A 26504-nucleotide genomic window follows, 5' to 3' on the forward strand; every position below is an offset into this window, starting at 1 on the left:
AAGAAATAGTTAAAGTTAAAATGCTTCCTACCAATAAATAAATGAGTTAAATAACTTTAAGTATTTAATAAAAGGAATGTATTCTACCACACCTTTGTAAAAGAGCCAAAAGTGATTTTGGGAGGTGCTTAAAGATATCCTCTACATAATTAATCAAAATTGAGGATATTTTCACTTCTGAAATAAAGCTCTCCTTTTATGCAAATATAAATTTTATTCTTTTTTTTTTTTTCTTTGAGACGGAGTTTCACTCTTGTTACCCAGGCTGGAGTGCAATGGTGCAATTTTGGTTCACTGCAACCTCCACCTCCTGGGTTCAAGCGATTTTCCTGCCTCAGCCTCCTGAGTAGCCGGGATTATAGGCATGCACCACCATGCCTGGCTAATTTTGTATTTTTAATAGAGATGAGGTTTCCCCATGTTGGTCAGGCTGGTCTCGAACTCCTGACCTCAGGTGATCTGCTCGCCTTAGCCTCCCAAAGTGCTGGGATTACACAGTGAGCCACTGCGCTCAGCCAAATTTTATTCATGTTTAAGCGAAATTTGTTATGCTCTAAACTTTAAAAACATTTTCCATCAAGTAAATGATCTGCCTTAGTGTACATCTGTGAACTGGAGTAGCTGGAGCTTACAAGGTCATTTCAAATACTGGAAGGAAATCTAGGGCAAAGTATCTACCAAGGACTTCCTTCTATTTCATTCCCTCTTGGGCCTATTGTTTTAAAAGACTTCACTAATTTATTAATTAAAATGATAAAACAAATGATGGTATCAAGATTTAACTCTCAAAGACAATTTCTAACAGCATAGAATAACCAGTGCTTTCCCACTGTAAAATCCTGAAAAAGCAAAAAGACTAGGTGTTTAACTTAGCCTTTATTCAACAGGTCAATGCAAGTCATGAGAACATTTTATTCAGAGCTCAATAAAATACTATGCAAATTATTTAAAGAATGGCATTCTAAAACTGAGTTTAAAAAGGGTATTTACCACATGGGTTGATTGTAGAGCTAAGTGAAGCAACTCCAGTGGAAAGGCCACCTTTTGAAACTACTGAAGCCACAGAAGGTGTCGAAGATGAAGTTGGTGTAGTAGAGGAGGCTGCTGAGGATGGTAACCGTTCTCCAGACTCCATATCTATGAGAGGGGAAAATGTTAATTCTCAGTATCAGATAAAAAATTTTTTCAAAATAATTCAACATATTTAAACTTTCTGTATACTTTTAAAAATATAAATTTCTAAATATATGGTCTTTTGAAAGATAAAATATGGAGTAGATAAAAATAATATAATTTAAAATACCAATTTATAGAATAAGTTTAAGTATACCAAATCCTCTTGAGTTTTCTTATACCCCCCAAATTGATAGTGGTTCGAATATAGTAATTTCACACAAATGCGTGTTGCCACAACCATCAATTAACATGTTATATTCATCTTATTCATCCCAAATCACCTCACATCTGTTCACTTGCAACAGAATTCCTATGTTACCTTAATGAATAATTAAAAAAAAATACCACCACATTTGAATGGGTTGCACCCTTATCTTCTAAATACAGATAGCAATATACTTGTAGGTTTTAAGTGTCCAAGACTCTGGCCTGGGAGTCCCCAATAAAGTGAACACCCCCCATACCCCTCAACAAAGGGAAATACATTTCAGAGTTTAACTGGAGGCAAGTTTAAACCATGATTTCAAAATGGCCTCAGTTGTGACCCATTTAAAATGACAAAAGCACTTCTAATCATCTTTATTAATTTTTTGGGCTTTGTGGATGTAGCCTTGCATTGGTTTTACTGCAATAACTAATGCTGATATTAAACATTTGGACTATAATGGGCATTTTATATTCATTTTAATACTCTGCATGCACTGTTCCCACACTCAAGCAAGGAAGTCATTAAATTCACAGATGCTTTAAAGAGAACATAATCTATAATAAGGAAAAAGATACTGCTTGCCTATAAGTGAATTTATAATCAGCCACATGAAAACTCTCACCATTTAAATAATCTAACTACAGAAAGATTTCTGTATTGAATTCTACAGGCAATTCATAGAATAACTGTGGATTTACTAAGAAAAATAGTTGGATTTCATTTTAAAATATTGACTAATTAAAATAATGCAAGGCTAGCATTTGCCTAATTGTTGATTGAATCCATAAAGTATGTAGATAATTTTTCTCATAAGATAGATACATATGGGGAAGGTAATCTTAAATCGACATATAACATCATTAGAAAGACCATTTCAATGAGCTTTCCAATCATACAGAATTCAAAAACTTGTCTTCATATTCTGGTATTGCTGTAAATCACTTCCATAGACTACAGTATTGCTATGATGAGTCTGTCCATATTCTTACAGAATTTATATTTCTTTTTATCAGCATTCATCATGGGAAAGGCATAGTTGCTACTGATGGCTGCATGCAACTAATGTACAAAGGGTAGGTTTTGGGTCAACAACAGTAACTAATGAACTCTGACACATGTGGTTGTCTGATGGTAAAGCCCATAAAAATTATTTTTACCAAGTTCAATTTCACCAAATAGAAAAATATTTACTCTTTACCTAGAAGAGAGTTTAAGAAAAGGCTATTTTTTCTTTATAGCTGGTAACCTCATTGTCTTCAAGAATTCTACTTGCTACTTAAATATATTATGTAAAAAAAAGATGAAAAGGGTTTTAAAAAGTTTGCCTTTGTACTCCACAGCAGAAATAATTTGGTGACATAATAAGATAAGCACTTTAGCTGAGTACTTGACATATAAGAGCTCAATATAAAATCGTCATTATCTTTTTTACAGGATATTATGCTATAAAGTATAGGTATTTCTTATTGTTGATAAAACCTGATTCAGGACTAAAGCAAGGAAGATCAAGAAGGCAAAAGAAGCAGTCTCGTATACATACTGCTTAATGGATATTACTTTCCCTGAAGAATTAATCTGAATATTTATTTAAATAAAATAAACGCACATGCACAAATGCACGCGCATGCGCGCGCACACACACACAGACACAAACACACACACACACAGAGAAATAAAGTATCATTAGGTAAAGTGATATATACAACGTTCTTTGCTACAGCACTACTTAAAAATAAAATTTAAACCTGGCAATGAGAGTAGAACTAGTGCTAGTAGTACAAAGCTGGGGCCTTTTTTTGTTTCAGTAAAGATGTAATTTTTTTCTTCTATTTCTGGTTCTTTTTGCTTGTTTAAGAAAGGGCTTAACTTCTTTTTTTTTTTTTTTTAATACTTTAAGTTCTAGGGTACATGTTCACAATGTGCAGGTGTGTTACATATGTATACATATGCCATGTTGGTGTGCTGCACCCATCAACTCGTCAGCATCCATCAACTCGTCATTTACATCAGTTATAACTCCCAATGCCATCCCTCCCTCCTCCCCACTCCCCATAATAGGCCCCGGTGTGTGATGTTCCCCTTCCCATGTCCAAGTGATCTCATTGTTCAATTCCCACCTATGAGTGAGAACATGCGGTGTTTGGTTTTCTGTTCTTGCGAAAGTTTGCTGAGAAAGTTTCCAGCTGCACCCATGTCCCTACAAAGGACACGAACTCATCCTTTTTTATGGCTGCATAGTATTCTGTGGTGTATATGTGCCACATTTTCTTAATCCAGTCTGTCACTGATAGACATTTGGGTTGATTCCAAGTCTTTGCTATTGTGAACAGTGCCGCGATAAACATACGTGTGCATGTGTCTTTATAGCAGCATGATTTATAATCCTTTGGGTATATCCCCAGTAATGGGATGGCTGGGTCAAATGGTAGTTCTAGTTCTAGATCCTTGAGGAATCGCCATACTGTTTTCCACAATGGTTGAACTAGTTTACAATCCCACCAACAGTGTAAAAGTGTTCCTATTTCTCCACATCCTCTCCAGCACCTGTTGTTTCTTGACTTTTTAATGACTGCCATTGTAACTGGTGTGAGATGGTATCTCATTGTGGTTTTGATTTGCATTTCTCTGATGGCCAGTGATGATGAGCATTTTTTCATGTGTCTGTTGGCTGTATGAATGTCTTCTTTAGAGAAATGTCTGTTCATATTCTTTGCCCACTTTTTGATGGGGTTGTTTTTTTCTTGTAAATTTGTTTGAGTTCTTTGTAGGTTCTGGATTTAGCCCTTTGTCAGATGAGTAGATTGCAAAAATTTTCTCCCATTCTGTAGGTTGCCTGTTCACTCTGATGGTAGTTTCTTTTGCTGTGCAGAAGCATGCTACTTGACTTCAAACTATACTACAAGGCTACAGTAACCAAAACAGCATGGTACTGGTACCAAAACAGAGATATAGACCAATAGAACAGAACAGAGCCCTCAGAAATAATACCACACATCTACAGCCATCTGATCTTTGACAAACTTGACAAAAACAAGAAATGGGGAAAGGATTCCGTATTTAATAAATGGTGCTGGGAAAATTGGCTAGCCATAAGCAGAAAGCTGAAACTGGATCCTTTCCTTACTCCTTATATGAAAATTAATTCGAGATGGATTAGAGACTTAAATGTTAGACCTAATACCATAAAAACCCTAGAAGAAAACCTAGGGAATACCATTCAGGACACAGGCATGGGTAAGGACTTCATGTCTAAAACACCAAAAGCAATGGCAACAAAAGCCAAAATTGACAAATGGGCTTAACTTCTTAAAAACATATGCCTATGGCCAGGCACGGTGGCTCATGCCTGTAATCCCAGCATTTTGTGAGGCTGAGGTGCACAGATCACGAGGTTAGGAGATCAAGAACATCCTGTCTAACACGATGAAACCCCGTCTCTACTAAAAATAGAAAAAAATTAGCAGGGCGTGGTGGCGGGCGCCTGTAGTTCCAGCTACTTGGGAGGCTGAAGCAGGAGAATAGCGTGAACCTGGGAGGCCGAGGCTACAGTAAGCCGAGATCACGCCAGTGCACTCCAGCCTGGGTGACAGAGTGAGACTTTGTCTCAAAAACAACAACAACAACAACAACAACAACAACAACAAAACATATGTTTATGTAACCATTTTCCTTAGAAGCTCTATTATAGACATTATTAATGTATTATTTTCTTTCAACTATATTGATATTAGATATTTATTTTTAGCCTAAGATTTCTTAGGTGGCTGAGTAGTCTTCTTGCATGTAAAGTACTAATTCTCTCACACTAGTCTTAAGTAGTTGTTGTTTTTAATAGGCATTTCTTAGTTCTAATAATCAAAAATTGGGTCAACTACTCCAAGTTCATCTTATACATAATCTTTTGTCATTTTATAGAAATTTAACAAATCCACTCTACCCTTTGCTACTCTAGAATGAAGATTGTCTTATGCCTGAATTTACAAGGATTAGCTCTTCAAATTTTCTTTTTAAGTTAAATATTATTCTTTCAGTTTTATTTACTATCATCCCCTGCTAAAGCACAAGAAATCCTAGCCATTAACTCGATAGTTAAAAGTTGAGAAGGCAATACCTTTGTAATTGTGAAACTGTATAATTGTGAAAAATCCACAAAACAATCATTGGCTTACCATATTGTAAGAAGTAGTCCAAGAACAAGATTTAAAATACATATGCACCAAAGGTAACTAAAAGCAGTGGGTCAAAATTTGAGGAGAAAAAGGACATTTCCATAGTCTCAAAGTATCTCCTCCAAAATATCCATTAAAGAAAAAGATGAAAAGAATAGTTTCACAGTGGGGAAACAACATTACCTATAACAAAATATCAACATCATGTATTTTCTGATGCCTCAGAAGAGTCCATCGCTTCTGTGATATTCTTCCCAAAAATATACAATCTCAGCTGAACCATGAGAAACCACACAAACTCAAATTGAAAAACGATATGCAAAATAACTGACCAGTATTCATCGAAAGTGTCATGGGAAAGGAAGGGAAGGGAAGGGAAGGGGAGACAAGACAGAGAAAGAAAGAGAAAGAGAAAGAAAGAGAAAGAAAGAAGACTGTGGAATTGCCATAGGTTGGAGACTAAGGAGACTAGGAATTCCTTAGTGTGAGACCTAGGATCCCACAAGTAAATGTGATGTGGGATCCTAAGTTGGATTTTAGAATAAGAAAAGGATATTAACGGCAAAACTAGTGAAAATTATATAAGGTCTGTAGTTTACTTAATAGCATTCTATCAATGTTAATTTCCTGATGTTTATAATCTTGATAATTGTACTCTGGTTATATAAGTTATTAACATTAAGAGAAGCTAGATGAAAAATATATGTGAACTGTGTTTTTTATTATTAAGTCTAAAATTATTTCAAAATAAAAAGTAAAAAAACAAACAAAAAAACACAAAGTCTTCCATATAGTAAGCACTAAAAAAAAAAAAAAAAATGCTTTGAAGTTAAAGAGTATAAAAACCTACACCTTGAAGGAATGAAGAACAGACTACATTGTGTCGGTGAGATATTTGCTAATAAACATTATCTGGGTTCAAACACTATGCCTGAAGTTTATTAGCTGTGATCTTGTAAAAATTATGTAATTTCTCTCAGTTCTCAATTTCCTCGTAAGTGATTTGAAGAAGATGTAGTTGAGAGGATTAAATGAGATAATGCATGTAAAGGGCAGGGTACCTAGCATTCAATACTTGTTAGCTATTGTTTTTAATGAAGGAACATCTATGTATATAATTACCCATGTGTATACGTGGCAAGAAAAGAAACCTTAAGATGTTCTAGATTATTCATGTTGAAGTGAATATTTAAGACTTATACCATTTATAGATTACGTATATACTTACCATGGCATTATATTTTTTAGCCAGATAGATTATGTGTTAAGAATTTAAAATAAATGTCTCACAATAGTATAGATACCAATGTGGTAAGGTATGTTATCTTAAAATTTTCCAAATAAACTGATTTTTCATCTATAATACAAATACAGATGAAAAATTAATACATTCATTTTGTTGACAAAATATAATATCTATTATCACATGAGTTATTATTTATAATTCAAGCATAGTACATAAAAATCTGCAGAAACTCATTCATTCAGATCTTTTAAGAAAAATATATTCATTAAAATAAAAACAGTTCAGGTATCCAAGAACCATCTATTCCTAGATTTCTGTCAGGGCCAGAGCATCCACGTCTGACACCTATGCTTCTATAACGGCCTCTCATTCTGACCCTTTGTGTTAAGAATACTACTTTCATCTTGGGTTCCAAATCATCATGAACTAATCCATTCTTCGTGTTCAAAAGCAGCCTAGATATCACAAGATCAAAACAAACAGAGTATAATAACATGACTTCCCATCTATAACTCACCAAAGGAAGAATATCTAGTAGGTACATCTTTTAACTTAAGGCCATTCAAGAGATTACAGTTTCTAATGTATAACTTGGTCATTTTTTTTTTTTTTAATTTTTTTTTGAGACAAGATCTCACTCTGTCACCCAGGCTGGAGTGCAGTGTTGTGATCATGGCTCACTGCAGCCTCAACCTCCCGGGCTCCAGTGATCCTCCCACCCCAGCCTCACAAATAACTGAGACTACAGGTGCATGTCACCATGCTTGGCTAATTTTTTGCATTTTTTGGTAAAGACAGGTTTTTGCCATGTTGCCCAGGCTGATCTTGAACTCGAGCTCAAACCATCTGCCTGTCTTCGCCTCCCAAAGTGCTGGGATTCCTTATTCCAAAAGTTAACTTTTGAAAGCGGTGGCTCACGCCTGTAATTCCAGAGCTTTGGGAGGCCGAGGTGGGCAGATCATTTGAGTTCAAGAGTTCGAGACCAGCCTGGCCAAAGTGGTGAAACCCTGTCTCTACTAAAAATACAAAAATTGGCGAGACCCACGTGGTGGGTGCCTGTAATCCCAGCTACTCCGGAGGCTGAGGCAGGAGAATTGCTGGAACTCAAGAGGCGGAGACTGTAGTGAGCCGAGGTTGCACCACTGCACTCCAGTCTGAGCAACAGAGTGAGACTCTGTCTCAAACAAAAACAAAAACAAAAACAAAACAAAACAAAACAAAAAAACGGAAAGAAAAAAGAAAATTAACTAGTTAAAGATGACTACAACCACAAATTAACACAAAACACTGTAGTGAAAAAAAAATGTTGTGAACCAAGGGAGAAATATGTGCAAAAGATGAAGGGCCTACAGATCATTTGATTCATTATAGATCTTTCCTGTAGCCTAAAGCAATGATTTTGGTTTTGTGACACACCATCTCTCCCACCAGGGAACATATGGGTGACATTTTTGGTTGTCACAACTGGAAGAGCGCTAATGGCATTCAGTGGAGATAGAGGCCAGGGATGCTGTTAAATACCCTAAAATGGACAAGAACAGTCTTCCCCCTACAGAATTATCCAAACTAAGTTGTGTTGCTATGGATGAAAAACTCTGATCTAAAGTATCAAAAAGGGTATTATTTGAAATTCAACTAGCTAAAACTTTAATAGTAATTCTGTATAACTATAATAGTAAGATCAATCAAGCTGATTTTGATGACCCAAAGCTACTGTAGTAAGTGATAAAATTATACTCAATATCTTTTGTGTCAGCATCCCTCTAAAAGTCTAATATTTTACATCTTATCCAAATTTTTAAACACTGACAATGTATCACATGCAATTAACACACATCACAATGCTCACTCATACTGAGTAACATAAATTTGTTGTATTTTACTAAAATGACATTTATCTATAACAATTCTGAGAGCAAATAAAAATCCAAATTATGAAAATGACAGACCACAACTTCTTCCCTGCATGATGATTTTATGTACTATAAAAGGATTCGATGATCAGTTAATGATAATATTGTTCAAGTTTATGTATCTCAAGTATTCCTGTTTTGTGTAATCATAGAGTTCATGAACACTGACAGCTGGTAGTTGTAAACCTGAACAGGTGCTAACAGGGAGTCCAAGACACGTTGTTTGAGATATGTAAACACGATTAGTTCCCTGTGTTTCAGGTGCACTGATACTTTAGTATTGCCATATACAGTCAAGAAAAACAGGGTAATAAAAAAAAGTATAGGCATAGATTAAAAATGCAGAAATTATAAACAAAATGGACTCAGATATTTTTCCTGAAAGGACATTTTTTAAAGAATGATTTTATTTGCACTAACAGTAGCAAAAGTTCTCTGTGGGAGTTCAAAACACAGCAGATTCAGTAAGTCCTTACTTTTCCTTTATAATGTAACCTCAGAGAAATATGATAATTAGGAAGAATATCAGCAGGTAGTCACTATGCTACTTCTTTTGGTTTATTAGAACCACTAAGAGTAGAGTTTTATTATATAAGTTCAGTATTTTCTAAAAATTCTGAGAAAGGTTTACATATAACTATTTGTTTAGATAACTTCCAGGCAATTGATCATGTGAACATATAAAACTTCAAGATATTAAATAGTAAAACAAAAACAAAAACCAGGCAACAAATGAAAAGCTGTCTGTTAAAGGACATTCAGAAATAGGGGATGTGGCCAAAATACCTTATCAGACAGCAGATAAAATTATTCTTTGAAAATAATATGTTCATAGGAAAAAGATTCTATTCATAAAATTCTTATTTACCTACATTTTCTGAAACAGAATTTCAAGGAATTAAGTATGGTATATAGTGGTTTAAAATGTGAATATGTAAAATGAGTTGCTTTTTCTGCCATTTGACACATTTTAACTACCATTATAAACAAACAATTCATTACATCCTCAAACAGAACTGGATGGCAACCAGGTGTTCTGTGTGTTAACCTGTGATACTGAGCAAGTTTCAGACTCCCCTAAATACTAGTTTCTTTACCTAAAAAATTATGAGATTGAATTAAACTAGCTCTCAAGTTCCTATCAGAGTTTTACAAACTTGGTGGTTAAAAAACAACTGACCCCCAAAACCAACAAAAAACATACACAAAATTAATACTGCATTAACATATTTAACAATTTAATTCCACTTTGTCTTTACCATTCTTTTCATTGGCGGTCTTGATTCTATCTCCAAATGTGTATCATGTTAAATTACAGATTTCTGTTAAATTTTTTAAAGATTTACTCTTGTTGTACTTTTATCTCAAGAGACCTGATGGTGAGAAATTATCCAAGGGCAAAAGCAGTGGTTTTCATATTGCTCAGCAAATAATCTATTCAGAGAGTATCCCTCTCCATCCAAAGGATTAAATATTCCTTTGCAATGAGCTATCTGTGGGGAAGACGTTATCCTAAGACTTATGAAAAAGATGTAAAAGAATAATAAGATTTGAGAAAGATTTAATATCTATGGATCAACTAAACTGTAGGTATAGTCTGTGATTTTAAATACTAACTAGATTTAGAAATGTCTAACAAGGAAACAAAGGTTAGAAAGATAAAAAGAGACAGTGTATGGTTAGATGATCCTTTCATCTACAAATCCAAGGGGCTCCAAAGAACAAGCAAAAGACCTAAAACTTTGCTTAACTAAGAAATACAATTAAAATTTTAATTAGAATATTTAAGATAGTTCTGAAAAGCAACTGAGACCAATGCGTGAGATTGAAAAAATAAAGCAGAGAATCAAACAGAAATCGTATTACTCTATATAAAATATCTGTGTATACTCAGAAGCCCAGGAAGCAAAGTCTAAGTACTACATGTCTGATGAACTAAAATAAAAAGTCCCCTTTAATAGGAAAGATGCAGAACCACATGGCAGAAACAAAGTATCTAAGTCTTAAAGAACAAAGTGAGGATAACAGGTTGTGAATACCATGCAAAAAATGTGGGCTTTTCTTTTTCTTTTTTCTTTTCTTGGTGCTGGTCACCCTCAGATTAGGTTTGTCTTTTTAATATTACCACTTTCCTACTCAAAAGTCTTCAAAGGAATATATATCCCAGAAATACACTCAAATATTTATTGGTAAAGGTATACATAAAGGATATTCATTACACCACTATAATTGCAAAAGACTTTTAAAAACACATTTCCATCAATAAATAGTTAAATTAGATTTTAAAAATCTTTATTAGATTACTATGCAGGTGTTCAAAAAAAAAGAGGTAGACCTATACTAGCTAATATGTTAAATATAAAGAACAAGGTGGGGGAGACTATAAATAGCAAAATCTCATTTGTAATAAAGACAAATAAGTGGAAGATATATTCATATACTTGTATGCTCACAGAATATTTCTAGAAAAATATATAAGAAATTGGTAACTGCTTTTACTAGGCAATGGAGAAATTGGATTCTAGGGTGGGAGAATTATTTTTCACCATATATTTTTTGTGCTTGAATGTTTTACCATGTGATTGTATTAATGACCGTTAAGTCAACAAAAAGAGAAAGATTTCTAAAGGTTTGTTATTGCTAGAAATTACCTTTCAAAATGCTCCAGAGTCTTAGGCTACCTTTAAGTGTTAGGAAGTAGGGAACCTACTCCCAGTAACCTTGAAATAGAGGCTCTAGCTCTGACCCACATACCAATTGCTTGTGTCAAGGATCTTCCTTTATATGTTTTGTATATTGTGATTCTATGTGAGATTTTGTTTAAAGAAAAGCTCCCAGTGCTTTTTTAAAAAGGTGGCAAACCACTGGTCTAATGAATATCTGTCTCATTCCAGTTCTTAATAACACGGCTATCTTTCTAACACTATTCATCGTGACGTCAGAATCTGAGTTCTCACCTTCAAGTAGGAGGTGCTTTCACTATTCTCTGGTCTTTAATTTCTAATTTCAAAACACTGCCCATGGTATCTTAAAATGAAATCTTATTTCCTCATGGTGGTCATATTCCTAGTTCTGCATGCTAAACATCTAGACTCTGACCTGTTGAGTCAATCACCTACTTGGGGAAGTTTTAAGTGATTTATTTTATTATCTATCCACTTTTTTTTTTTCCAAGTTTCAACAAGAGAATCAAACAAGCAGAAGAAAGAACTTCAGAGCTTGAAGATAAGGTTTTCAAATTAATCCAATCAGACAAAGATAAAAAAAAAAAAGAAAAAACAATGAACAAAGACTCCAAGGAGTCTGGGATTATGTTAAATAAGCAAACATTAAGAATAATAATTAGTGTTCCTGAGAAAGAAGAAAAATATAAGTTCGGAAAAGTTATTTGAAAGAATAATGAAGAAAAACTTCCCTGGCCTTGCTAGAGATCTAGACATCCAAACACAAGAAGCTCAAAGGACACCCGGAAAATTAATCACAAAAAGATTAGGATTATAGGCCACGGCTTAATTGGAATTTTTTTTTTTTTACCACAAAGAATTGGATTTTTTATGTGTGTGTGTGTGTTTTTTTTTTTTTTTGAGATGGAGTCTTGCTCTGTCGCCCAGGCTGGAGTGCAATGGCCGGATCTCAGCTCACTGCAAGCTCTACCTCCCAGGTTTACGCCATTCTCCTGCCTCAGCCTCCCGAGTAGCTGGGACTACAGGCGCCCACCACCTCGCCTGGCTAGTTTTTTGTATTTTTTAGTAGAGAGGGGGTTTCACCGTGTTAGCCAGGATGGTCTCGATCTCCTGACCTCGTGATCCAATGGTCTCGGCCTCCCAAAGTGCTGGGATTACAGGCTTGAGCCACCGCGCCCGGCCTTTTTTTTTTTTTTTTTTTTAAGACAGAGTCTCATTCTGTCGCTCAGGCTGGAATATAGCGGTGCAATCTCGGCTCACTGCAATCTCCACCTCCTGGGTTTCAGCAATTCTTCCGCTTCAGCCTCCCAAGTAGCTGGGACTACAGGTGCCTGCCACCACTCCCGGCTAATTTTTGTATTTTTAATAGAGACAGGATTTCACCATGTTGGCCAGGCTGGTCTTGAACTCCTGACCTTAAGTGATCAACCCGCCTTGGCCTCCCAAAGTGCTGGGATTACAGGTGTGAGCCACCACACCCGCCAATAAGTGGATTGTTTTTAACACAAAGAAAGGATGAACACTTGAGGTGATGGATATCCCATTTACCCTGATGTGATTATAATGCATTGCATGCCTGTATCAAAATATCTCATGTATCCCATAGTACCCACAAAATACCCACAAAATACCATGTACCCACAAAATTTGAAAAAAGAACAACAAAAAAAGAAATACACCAAAATGTTAACAACATTTCTCAGAATGGTGATATTATAAATGACTTTAATTTGTTTTTATACTTTTCATTTGTTTTTTGTACTTCTCAGTCTATTTCAATTTTCCATATTAAAAAATATTACACAAAAATGAAACACACCCATTTTTATTTTTTTAGGGGTAAGAACTAACCTTAAAATTTATATTTGGCATAGGAAAAATTACTGATCACAAGGTGATCAACAACGAAATGAGCTATTTTACAGATGTAAAATCTATTTTGGATGATACTTTAGGAAACTGATTAATAGTCATTTCTCCAGGACGGTCCAAAAGCGACGAATTAGACACAAACTCTGGAGCTTCATTTCCAGGTACCATTAACCTGAAGAGTCACAGAATTTTAGTAACACTAAAAAGAAATGATTTTTCATTAAAAAGCCACATGTATTTCATGAGAACCAACCTATCAGTGTTACTGGCCTATTTCCTAACCAAAAAGCAAGATTCTAGATTAACTCATAGAGCCTATTTCCTCTCATTTATGCTTTTCCCCTAATAATGAAGAGACAGCATACTATCTACGGATAGGTATTTCCTGATGCCCAATGTGTTACACCAACGAGTTGCTGATTATTGAAGTTATCAAGAACAAACTTGATAGAAATGGAAGAACAGCAATGAAATAGAAGACATAAAGAAAACTAATAGAAACTTTAGAATTGACAAAAGTAATCTGAATAAAAAACCTCACTGGATGGACTCAATAGCAAAATGAAGATGATGAAAAAAAAAAAAAGAGCCAATGAACTCAAAGGTAATCTACAGAAATTATCCAGTCTGAACAATAGACAAAATAAGCATTGAAAAACAATTAAAACTGACCCAAGGACCTGTGAGACAATAACAAAATGTCTGAGATTCAGGTCAATAGAATCTTAGGGGAGGAAAAATGGTGTAGAATTGAAAAATTATTTGAAGAGGTGGTGGCTAAAAACTTCATTTTTGGTTAAAGACATAAAAACCTAAAGATTCAAGAAGATGAGCGAACCCCAAACCAGATAAACCCAACAAGAAACTGAAATCTAGACTGAAATGCCAAGCTTGATGGCTCATGCCTATAATCTCAGCACTTTGGGAGGTTGGTGGGAGGATCACTTGAGGCCAGGTGTTAGAGACCAGCCTAGGCAAATTAGAAGAATCCATCCCTACTAAATTAAAAAAAAAAAAAAAAAAAAAAAAATTAGCCAGCCAGTATGGACTACAGGCATCTGTCTGTAGTCCTAGCTATTTGGGAGGCTGAGGCAGGAGGACTGCTTGAGTCCAGGAGTTTTAGGGTGCAGTGAGGTTTGGCTACACCACTGCACTCCAGCCAGCGTGAGAGTGAGACCCTGTCTCAAAAAACTAAGAAAAAGAAATCTAGACAGAAATGAACAAAATGGATAATTTTCAACTAAGTATACAGCTTTCATCAATTTATCTCCTGAAAGTAAGCTGAAATTTGGAATTATATTATATTGGTTTTCACCTATTCTTTTTTAGTCAGTGTCAAAAACTAACTTCCTATAATGTTATTTTTTTCCTAAATTTATGACAAAATTTCATAAATGCTAGTGTCTAAAAGAATATACAGCAAAATCCATACATTCTTTTTGTAAATACTAAATTTACTTATAATTAATAATTCTTAATTGAGAAACCATACATCAAACAGATATGAAATACATAGCTGAAACATGTAAGACAGTAGTCAAATCTCCCTTTGTTACACTTTTCAATCCAAGCTTTAAAAAATGGTCCAGTTATTTTAAACAAAATTTTATAATGCAGAAGTCCAAAATAGCAATAGAATCTGTCCAACCTCCTAGAAGTTTACTGCATGGGTATGACCCATCTAACCTAAACCAAATCTTAGTATTATGGTTTCATATGAACATTTCATGTTAATTCTTTCCAGATTGATAATATCAAAAGTAAACCTTGAAGTTTTGGGGTTTAGTGTTTTTTGTTTTGTTTTGTTTTGTTTTTGAGACAAGGTCTCACTCTGTCTCCCAGCCTGGAGTGTAGTGGCGTGATCACAGCTTACTGACTGCAGTCTCGACCGTACGCGCTCAAGCAGTCCTCCCACCTCAGTCTCCTGAGTAGCTAGGACCACAGCCTTGTGCCACCACATCTGGCTATTTTTTTTTTAATTTTTTTTTTTTTTAAATAGAGATGAGATCTTCCTATGTCGCTTAGGCTAGTAACTTGAAGGTTTTAAAGGTGATATTGATAACCCTTGTCATAGACGCTATAGACACATAAAGAAATGAACATTTAACACATACTGTGCTTTGGCTAGCACACTGCAAACCTCTGGAGCTCCAGCATGCATCCCTGGTCAGCTTCCGTTTTTCTCAGAGGTCTCCATTAACAAAGGCAAGATTGACAACAAAATGCACCTATAACATGCTTTCTGACATTACTGGTCTTGTCTAGAATGCATGAAAACTTTCCTCAAAAATAGCTTTTTCAGAACCTGTTAAGATCTGCAAAAAAAACAGAAGTTTGCAGGAGGCTATTTTACAGCTACTATTAAGTTTATATAAATTTTACCTGTTTAATATGTCTGAGGGTCATATCAACCTTAGAACAAAATTTTTAAAGCAGGCTCACAAAAATTTATTCTAGTCCTATCAACGCTCACTAACCTATGTCCTCCCTCCTTTAGTTGGCTATTGATATCAATAACAAGGCTTAGAAAATATGCAACAACCAAATTGCTTATAGATTTAAAAGGTAATTTTAAACATTCCAAAAGTAAGTAATGTGCATTTCTGATGTTTAATGGTTTCTAAACTAATGATTGCTAGTTTAACATGTGCCTATCTGCTAGAAAGCAGGTATATAATAATACTAGGGTTTGGGAGAAAATTAACTCTATAATTGGTGAGTATTAAAAGTCTTCTGCTAAAGGTTATCGCATTTTAGAGCTCTAAACTGAAATTTAAATTTTTAGCAATCATGTTACTTTGAAACTTCCCATAGGCTATAATAGAAGTCAAAATTCTCCTATTAATAATTAACTATTATAGCCAACTGTTGCTGAAGATAGTCATTATTACTAGCCTAATTCTTCTTTTTATTTCTCTTACCTGAACTGTCATCTAATTGATTCCTCTTTCCCCTGAACCAATTCATTGAAAAAAGTCATTGTGGTAGCACATATCTATTCTCCCATTCATATTAACAACAAAATTAAACCCAAACTCCTTAGGCTTGACCTTATAGGCTTGCTTATTTCTCAAAACTTACTTTCTATGTATTTCCAATCAAACTTAATTAGTCACCATCATCTGGTTCTTGCATCATACTTTCCCAAATCTTTAATTCCAACTGCATCCCTCTCCTTAACATGTTCTTCATCCCTTGCCCCATAATTGCATATCAAATCCTCCCTATTCTTTAAACCCCAGGTCCAAGTGGCACCATGAATGACACCCATGACATGGACACCCATAAATTACCTAAGCTGAAAGTCAGAGACCCCAAACCCTTAGCACTGTTGACTGCTGACAATTTGAAGAAGTCAAAGTTCTAAATCCATAATATTTTAAAAGTATTTTATCACTGTCTCTTTCACTGCACTTACCATATTTTATCCTGTATTACAACTATGAATTTGCATACATTTGCCTAAGAATTAGTAAGCTTATGGGAGAAGAAATCACGTTTTTAGTATCTTATATTTCCCGGAGGCTTAGAGGAATACTTTACTCAAAACAGTTGTTTATTAAAAATTTGTTGAATAAATGAAAATGTGTCTTCATTATTTATGTGTCTTAAATTAATACATCATATTTTAAAACAAAAATATGACAAGAAAAACAGCAACACTGTAACTATTAAGTTATAAAATCCTGATATTGGAGCTGGTATTTTATCAAATCTGTTTCAAAATTATCATAGATTTTAAAATTCAAAGAAAAATAATTGATAAAAAATAATTGTATTTCACACTTCAATGACAGAGGTCATACCAAGACTTTCAATTCAAACTCAGAACTATAGGATTTTTGTTATCTGTTTTTACGTTTGTAGTCCTTGCTTGTAACATGTCAAAAATCTCAGTTAATGTGCCAACAACCTCCGTTCTTGCCACTTTCAGCACCAACACTGACATAATAATACAATTACTGAAAACACAGTTATTTTGATCCTCAAAATATAGTCAACCAGTCAAACTAAAATATTTAAGTCACTTTAAACAGTTCCTTTGTGTGGTTATACCTTCAACTAGACACAAAATCAGGTTCACTCATTACATTTCATTCCAATTTTTTTTTTTTTTCTTTTTGACACGGAGTCTTGCTCTCACCCAGGCTGGAGTGTAGTGGCGTGATCTCGGCTCACTGCAAGCTCCGCCTCCTGGGTTCACGCCATTCTCCAGCCTCAGCCTCCCGAGTAGCTGGGACTACAGGCGCCCGCCACCACCCCTGGCTAATTTTTTGTATTTTTAGTAGAGACGGAGTTTCATGATGTTAGCCAGGACGGTCTCGATCTCCTGACCTCGTGATCCGCCCGCCTCGGCCTCCCAAAGTGCTGGGATTACAGGCGTGAGCCACCGCGCCCGGCTCATTCCAATTTTTAAGGACAGCATTCAACTATACAACAAGCAATTCTGAGGAACCCAAAATCAGTGTATCAAAAGTAATATCTAAAAGTGTACGTTCCAATAGGACAGCCATTAACCATATGCAGAAAATTACATTTAAATCAATTAAAATTAAATAAAATTTAAAAGTCACACTAGCCATATTTTAAGTGCTCAACAGCTATCGCATCATTATAGGAAGTTTTATGACACAGTGTATATCTAAATGATAACATTCTTCCCTCAGACACCGAAATCCTCTCGCTTAGTGAGGAAGCCTGTTTCATATTGAGTAACTCGACTATTAATAAACTGTTGAAACATGAGTTGGCAGCTTTAGGGCAGATACCACCTTACAGAAGTTTTCTTGAGAAAGAGGGATGTGATACAAAGTATTACATACAAATCAGCAGTTAGCTCTATGAAGAAACTTAAACTAATATAATGTTACCATGTTTTCTTCACAGGATATACTTACCATTACTAAAATGGTGGAATTTCATTAAAATCAGTGGGAGATTATTTGAGGTGGAGTTTAGCTTATTTATATTCACTTAAAAGCTTAAACTATTCACTCAGAAGATAACCTGAAATAACTCTCATTACATCTTTCATTACTTCTCAAATGTTTCCACTGAAATATCCCTAGCACAAATTGGAAGAATTTTGTTCTATTTACGATATTGTAGGTCCAGTTATTATTGGCAGAAGAGGCCATAAACATATACCTGCTATAAGTGCTCAATGTATTTAGTTAGAAAGAATTGAACAGGAAAAAAAGGTGCCATTGTAGAAAAAAAGCAGAAATAGGTTATGTGTGCATGGGTTTCCCTTTGCCCTTCCATTGATGCTGATGACACTCTCTGTACAGGGAGGGTCTTCAAGAGTTGAAAAGAAACTGAAGCCTAGGTATTCCACTGCCTATTTATACACTAAAGCCTAGGTATTCCACTGCCCTTTTACGCTAGAACTTACATCAGAATTCCAGAAGGGCCTATTACTAGGTAGGCCAAGCAAACATAAATAATATATAGGAAGTGCTGGCTACCAACTCTAAAACTTGAAGTCATTTCTACTGACTGAACTCTTCAGTCCCAGTTACAGCAATATTTTTAAAACTTTGGGTCATAACTCATTCAAGGTCATGAAATTCACATAGTAGAATCATAAAAAAATGAAATATTCTGGGTCACTCTCAGAGATATTTGAAAAACACGTATCTATTTGGTTTCCCAGTAATGTATGGTTTCTACAGGGAAGCACAGAAGGATTTTACAATCCCTAATCATACTAGCTGCTATATTAGAATGATTACTACTATATACACATACAAACTACTGTTTATACATATAAATAAATTTATATAAACATACTCACATATACATGCACATACACACTCACATATAAATGCATATACTACTACTACTACACTAGCAGAATTCAGGCTTTCTGCACACAGTTCATTGATGAGAGCAGCTGCACAGAATTCTAAGAATTCCTCTAGGGCTCAGTGGCATATACTCTTAACCTTCCAGTCTATGACAAAGAAATATGGGGTATTTAGTTTGGCTGGCCACCTGAGATGCCACCTAAATACTAGTCTTTTATTCTGTATACTCAACTAATTAAAGATACTTCAAAGTTATTTCACCCAGATGCTCTAAGTGATAATTATACAAACTTTAACCATTCATGAAAACATCTGATGTTCAACCTTTCAGAAAGCATTTGCCACACCATGAAACATGCTAGGTGCTTGGGGTATAATGAATAAGTCAATTAGGTCAAGTACTCTACCTCAAGGGTTTATACTCTAGTAGCTTGGAGCAATAGTGGAAACCTAAACAACGCTGAGTTAAACAGATTCTTACTAGTAAGAAATTGAGCTAAGTGACAGTACCTGGGTACTAGGGATTAGAAGATGGTATTACATAAATTTAGGAAATGGGGCGGTCTTTTCAGGGGTCATATGTGTAGATGAGCAAACAAATTAAGAAAATAAGTAAGATATGCAGTTGGAATATATTCCATTTATTCTTAATTTTGTTATTAGGGGTATCTATATTAAAAGTTATGCATTTTCTCATACTCCAAAAAATATAAAAACATTTAATATGAAAAAAGAAAGTGCTTCTGAAAATAGATTGCCATTTCAGAATCTAATATTATAGATCTACAATAGTTTTTATAATATAAAAGACATTATATAATTTTAATTATTTTCTAATTATCAAATTTATGGTTCATTTTTACTTATAAATTTTAGTATCTACAAAGACCATGTGGTAGTATTGGAGTAAAATAGGAGAAACAGATATGAGTATCCAAAACTATATATAAATTTTAATCAAAGAAGAAATACTTTTTTTTTTTTTTTTTTTTTTGAGACTTGGAGTGTCGCTGTGTCACCCAGGCTGGAATGCAGTGGCTCACTCGGCTCACTGCAAGCCCCGTCTCCCGCGTTCACGCCATTCTCTTGCCTCAGCCTCCCGAGTAGCTGGGACCACAGGCATCCGCCACCAGGCCTGGCCAATTTTTTTTTTTTTAATGTATTTTTAGTACAGACGGGGGTTTCGCCGTGTTAGCCAGGATGGTCTTCTTCTCCTGACCTCGTGATCCGCCCGCGTCGGCCTCCCAAAGTGCTGGGATTACAGGCGTGAACCACCGCGTCTGGCCAGAAGAAATACTTTTTAAAACATTAGGCTGTGCACGGTGGCTCATGCCTGTAATCCCAGCACTTTGGGAGGCCAAGGCGGGCAGATCACGAGGTCAGGAGATCGAGACTAGCCTGGCCAACATGGTGAAACCCCATCTCTACTAAAAAATAAAAAAAACTAGCCGGGCGTGATGGCGTGCGCCTGTAGTCAGTCGCAGCTACTCAGGAGACTGAGGCAGAGGAATCCCCTGAACTCAGGAGGTGGAGGTTGCAGTGAGCCAAGATCGTGCCACTGTACTCTCCAGCCTAGTGATAGAGCAAGACTTGGCTAAAAAAATAAAATAAAATAAATTTTAAATAAATTAATGCTACTAGAATCGCTTGAACCTGGGAGGCGGAGGTTGCAGTGGGCCGAGATTGCACCACTGCACTCCAGCCTGAGCAACAGAGTGAGACTCTGTCTTAAAAAAGCAAAACAACAACAACCAAAAAAACGGTCATCCACAGTGGCTCACGCCTTAATCCCAGCACTCTGAGAGGCCGAGGCGGGCAGATGACCTGAGGTTGGGAGTTTGAGACCAGCCTGACCAACATGGAGAAACCCCATCTCTACTAAAAATACAAAATTAGCCAGGCATGGTGACGCATGGCTGTAATCCAGCTACTCGGGAAGCTGAGGCAGGAGAATCACTTGAACCTGGGATGCGGAGGTTGCCGTGAGCCAAGATTGTGCCATTGCACTCCAGCTCAGGCAATAAGAGCGAAACTCCATCTCAAAACAAAACAAAACAAAATGTAATGCTACTATAATGAAGAGAATTTTGAGAATTCTGATAAAAACTCAAGAAAAAATTGTTATACATTAAGGATTTATTCCTTTTTTGCCTCTTGTGTTGAAATAGCTGGTCTATTATTTATTTAACAACTATTTTTGAGCATTAAGTACAAATCTCTACGCTGGTTTAGTTGTTAGGAAATAAAGATAAATCACAGTCCTTGCCTTATAAAAGTTCATCATTTAACAGTTCTCACTACTCAATTTTCTCTAAATTTCTTTTCATGTCATACTGTTATCCCCATAATTCAACCTCAATCTCAATTACTATAATTTTTTAAATTTTTCTGAGAAACAGAAATGTATGTGCTCACTTCACTAAATTCAGAGTAGTGAGAGAAGTACAAAGGAGACGCAAACACAAAGATTTTGGAGACAGGCAGTGTCACTGATGAACTACCAGGAAGAAAAAAGATCTTTTGCCTTGATGTAATTTTTAAATGATGACAGTTTTCATAAAAGTTCCACGCTCCACCCCCATCCAGGAAGTAGGAAGGTCCATGACTCATTATGCTTTCCCTGTGCTTCACTCAGGCTTCCTCTTTACAGACCTAATTCAGCAGATAGGACTTCCTGATGTTGAGGAAATCCTTGTCTCTTAACAGTGGGCCACATGATCCCATTCCTGTGGTTAAAGCTGTCTGAAACAGATATAACCCAAGGAGACAATAGTTGGCCAGAAATCTATGTGTTGGTGGTCTCTAAAAGATTCTATACTCTAATCAGATTCTTTCTGATATAAACATTTTAACTGATAGAAACAGGGAAAGTTGTTGCTGAGATAAGAGGTCCTTAAGGCTGGGGGCCTAAGTATACAAGTTGGAAAAAAATAATGGAAGAGTAAATGTACAGAGAAGTTGAGTGGCCTTGAGGGAGAGAAGATACTCTTCTGTTACTGTTCCCTGCCAGCTAAAGAGCCTAGTAGAAAACTTCCTAACAAATATGCTTATTTGTCTTTTCTCATGTTCACTCATGCCATTTACACCACTGAGACATATTCTGGTTTTCAGTTCCAATAATCCAAACACTATACTCCTTTAAATATAGGCCCTAGAGTCCCTTTACCCATAAAGCTGGATCTGACTAATCTTGGGTTCCAACTTCCCATCTTTAAATTATGGAGCACTTTAGCTTCTACCCAGGAAGCTGCTAATTACATGACTTTTTTACAGCTCTGTATGTGTTTTATGAATATACTGTATTATTCAGCACACAACCAGTATGTCTGTTGAGCTTTGGTTGCTGAATCAGTACAGTGAAACTAATTATGCTTACTTCAAAGAGTTATTTACAAAGAGAGGGCCTAGTACATTTCCTGCTAGGTATTTTGTTCTGATGTGTTTGGCCAGGAGAATACAAAGAAGAAAATATTTTCTTCAAACTTATGATACAAGGGTAAAAAAAAGCTCAATAAAAGTCAACATTATTTATTTTATAAGTTAAATGTGAGCAAACATATGTTTAAAATGTCAAGGTAATTTTCAATTCCAAGCAGATTTAGTTCACAGGTAAACCTAAAGAGGTGTTCAAGAGTATATTAGGCGATCGCCTGTCAAGCTAGCTTTCAAAAATACCATCTTTACCTTAGCTTTAGATAATAGTATAATTTGAAATTTTGTTTTAGATAACAGTGATTTTTATTTTAGTTCTTAGATAACTAAAATAGTAAAACTGCTGTTCCCTGAGAAGTTAATACATAATTTTAATAACCTTCATTATACACAAAATTAATTTTGTTCAGACTGTAGCCGTGCGTTTTTCAGTAATCTAGCAACCAAGTTTTCTCCTTTTGACATTGATAATCTCCAAATATACACAAAAAAGTTATTATTATAATTCCCCCTACCATTCTCTTAACTATACCATTTGGTCAAATGATGTATTAACTTATCGTTTCAATTATGCCTCATCCATTTCTCTCATAATTTTTATTATTTTCTGAATTGCATACACTTGTCCATGCCTTACTGTACTGGCAATACCCAAATATCAACATAAATAATGTTGACTTTTATTGAGCTGTTTTTCTACCCATGTATCTTAAGTTTGAAGAAAAGATTTTCTTTCTATATTCTCCTGGCCAAATACGTAACAAAATACCTAACAGGAGGCATGCTACACCCTCTCTTTATTATTAATATTTTTTTTCTTCTACTTTTAAGTTCAGGGGTACATGTATAGGCTGTGCAGGTTTGTTACATAGGTAAACATGTGCTATGGTGGTTTGCTGCGTAGATCAACCCATCACCTAGGTATTAAGCCCAACATCCATTAGCTATTCTTCCTGATGCTCTCTCTCACCCCCACCCCTGCCACTCCGACATGCACCAGTGTGTGTATATCTCCTCCCTGTGTCCACATGTTCTCGTTATTCAGTTCCACTTATACGTAAGAACATGTCATGTTTGATTTTCTGTTCTTATGTTAGAATGCTCAGGATAATGGCTTCCAACTCCATCCATGTCCCTGCAAAGGACATGATCTCATTCCTTTTTATGGCTGCATAGTATTCCATGGTGTATGTACCACATTTTCTTTATTCAGTCTATCATTGATGGGTATTAAAGTTGAGTCCATGTCTCTGCTATTGTGAACAGTGCTGCAATGAACATACACGGTGTATGTATCTTTATAATAGAATGATTTATATTCCTTTGGGTATACACCCAGTTATGGGATTGCTGAGTCAAATGGTATTTCAGCTTTTAGATCTTTGAGGAATCGCCATACTGTCTTCCACATGGTTGAAATAATTTACACTCCCATCAACAGTGTAAAAGCATTCCTTTTCCCCTGCAACCTCATCAGCATCTGCTGTTTTTGACTTTTTAATAATGGCCATTCTGACTCGTGTGAGATGGTATCTCACTGTGGTTTTGATTGGCAAGATGTTGAGCTTTTTTTTGTATGTTTGTTGGCCACGTGTATGTCTTCTTTTGAGAAGTGTCTGTTCATGTCCTTTGCCCACTTTTTAATGGTGTTTTTTTTTCTTATAAATTTGTTTAAGTTCCTTGTAGACTCTGGATATTAGACCTCTGTCAGTTGGACAGACTACAAAAATTTTCTCCCATTCTGTAGGTTGTCTGTTCACTCTGATGATAGTTTCTTTTGCTGTGCAGAAGCTCTTTGGTTTAATTAGATCCCATTTATCCGTTTTTGCTTTTGTTGTAATTGCTTTTGCCGTTTTCATCATAAAATCTCTGCCCCTGCCTATGTCCTGAATGGTACTACCTAGATTTTCTTCTAGGGTTTTTATACTTTTGGGTTTTACATTTAAGTCTTTAATACACCTTGAGTTAATTTTTGTATATGGTGTAAGGAGGGGGTCCAGTTTCAATTTTCTGCATATGGCTAGCCAGCTCTCCCAGTACCCTTTATTAAATAGGGAGTCCTTTTCCCATTGCTCATTTTTGTCAGGTTTCTTGAAGATCAGATGATTGTAGGTGTGTGATCTTATTTTTGAGTTATCTATTCTGTTCTATTCATCTCTGTGTTTGTTCTTGTACCTGCACCATGCTGTTTCAGTTACAGTAGCCTTGTAATATAGTTTGAAGTTGGGGCGCCTCCCGTGATGTTCTCTTTGAAGTGATGCCTCCAGCTTTGTTCTTTTTGCTTATTGTCTTGGCCTTCTCTTTATCATAATATTCCTAGTTTTTATATGGAAGAATGAAGACCCTCTGTGACAATGCTCAGAGGAAATAAATTCCTTCATAGTACAAGGCCCTAAGTATACATCCTAAACATGTCTAAACATAACCTGCATTAAAATATGAAAACAGCTTGGAGGCCAGGTGTGGTGGTTCACGCCTGTAATCCCAACACTTTGGGAGGATGAGGCATGCGGATCACCTGAAGTCAGGAATTCGAGACCAGCCTGGCAGACTGGGTTTCACCCAATCTCTACTAAAAATACAAAAATTAGCTGGGTGTGGTGGTGCATGCCTGTAATCTCAGCTACTTGGGAGGCTGAGTCAAGAGAATCGCTGGAACCCAGAAGGCGGAGGTTGCAGTGAGCTGAGACTGTGCCACTGCACTCCAGCCTGGGTGACAGAGCAAGACTCTATCTCAAAAAAAAAAAAAAAGAAAAGGAAAGAAAGAAAGAAAATGGCTGGGCACGATAGCCAACGCCTATAATCCCAGCACTTTGGGAGGCTGAGGCAGGCAGATTGCTTGGGCCCAGGAGTTCAAGATCAGCCTGGGCAACATGGTGAAACCCCATCTCTGTTAAAAAAAAAAAAAAAAAAATTAACTCTCTCTCTCTCTATATATATATATAAATTAGCTGAGCATGATGGCTTGCACCTGTAGTCCCAGCTACTCAAGAGGCTGATGGGGGAGGAACACCTGAGCCCGGGGAGGTTGAGGCTGCGGTGGGCTGTGATCATGCCACTGCACTCCAGCCTGGGTGACGGAGTGAGATACTGTGTCAAATATATATGTTATATACATACACACACACCGTGTGTGTGTGTTTTAGTGTGAAAATATTCAATGGTTAAACACAGTGATATCATGAATATAACTATGAGCCAAATTTTTTTTAGTATTTCTACAAAGTAAAACAAAGTACAAACTCAATAATAACATTATTCTAAAAATGAGCATTACCATGATTTTAAAAACTTTTAAGTATCCTTTATAAACACAGTTTTCTGATTACTAAAATAATGTCATCTAATGATAAAACCATAATACCTAATTTAATCACAAAACTGTCTCTACTTTATATGATCATCTAAATATTCTACTTCAAATGTTGAAAAGTTAAGAATATCTGAGTTCCTCAAAGGGTTAAACATTCTGAGTTACTGTATGACCCAGCAATTCAACTCTTAGGTAGAACTCTACTCCTATTCTTGGGCATATACCCTAAAGAAATGAAAATATATGTCTACACAAAAACTGGTACCTGAATGTTCATAGCTATTGTTCATAATAGCCCCAAAGCAGAATAACCCAAATGGCTATCAACTGATGAATGAATAAATGTGGTATATCCATACAATGAAATATTATTCAGCAATAAAAAGGAATAAAGTGATAAATGATGCAACATGGAAGAACTCTGAAAACATTGAGATAAGTAAAAGAAGCCAGTCACAAATGACCATGGGTTTCATGATTCCATTTAAATGAAACATCTAGAAAGGGATACTCTGTGGAGACAGAAAATATAGAACTATGGGTAGGTTGGGGGAAAATGAAGAGTGACTGCTAATGGATATTGGGTCTCTTTGGGGGATTATGAAATGTTCTAATTGATTGTGTTGATGGTTGCACAACTCTGTGAATACACTAAAAACTGAATTGTATACTTTAAATGGA

The 26504-nt window shown here is 35.8% G+C and overlaps 1 protein-coding gene across 39 annotated transcripts in view; it reads right to left on the reverse strand.

The window, feature by feature from the left end:
* The window catches only part of BAZ2B (bromodomain adjacent to zinc finger domain 2B), a 407614-nt gene that overhangs the window by 173309 nt on the left and 207801 nt on the right, over positions 1-26504 (reverse strand). For 38 of the 39 annotated variants that reach the window (XR_004176705.1, XM_031651777.1, XM_031651775.1 and 35 more), the window contains one exon: positions 991-1137. Coding sequence is in view for 38 of the 39 variants with exons in the window: in XM_031651777.1 (XP_031507637.1) it covers positions 991-1135 (145 nt within the window). In the remaining variant the exon portion in view is untranslated. Of the gene's footprint in view, positions 1-990; positions 1138-6499; positions 6506-6857; positions 6863-26504 lie in introns of those variants that run through there. The other variant, XM_031651785.1, reaches the window with a different exon arrangement.

The sequence above is a fragment of the Papio anubis genome, chromosome 10 (assembly GCF_008728515.1).
Source record: "Papio anubis isolate 15944 chromosome 10, Panubis1.0, whole genome shotgun sequence".
NCBI lineage: Eukaryota > Metazoa > Chordata > Mammalia > Primates > Cercopithecidae > Papio > Papio anubis.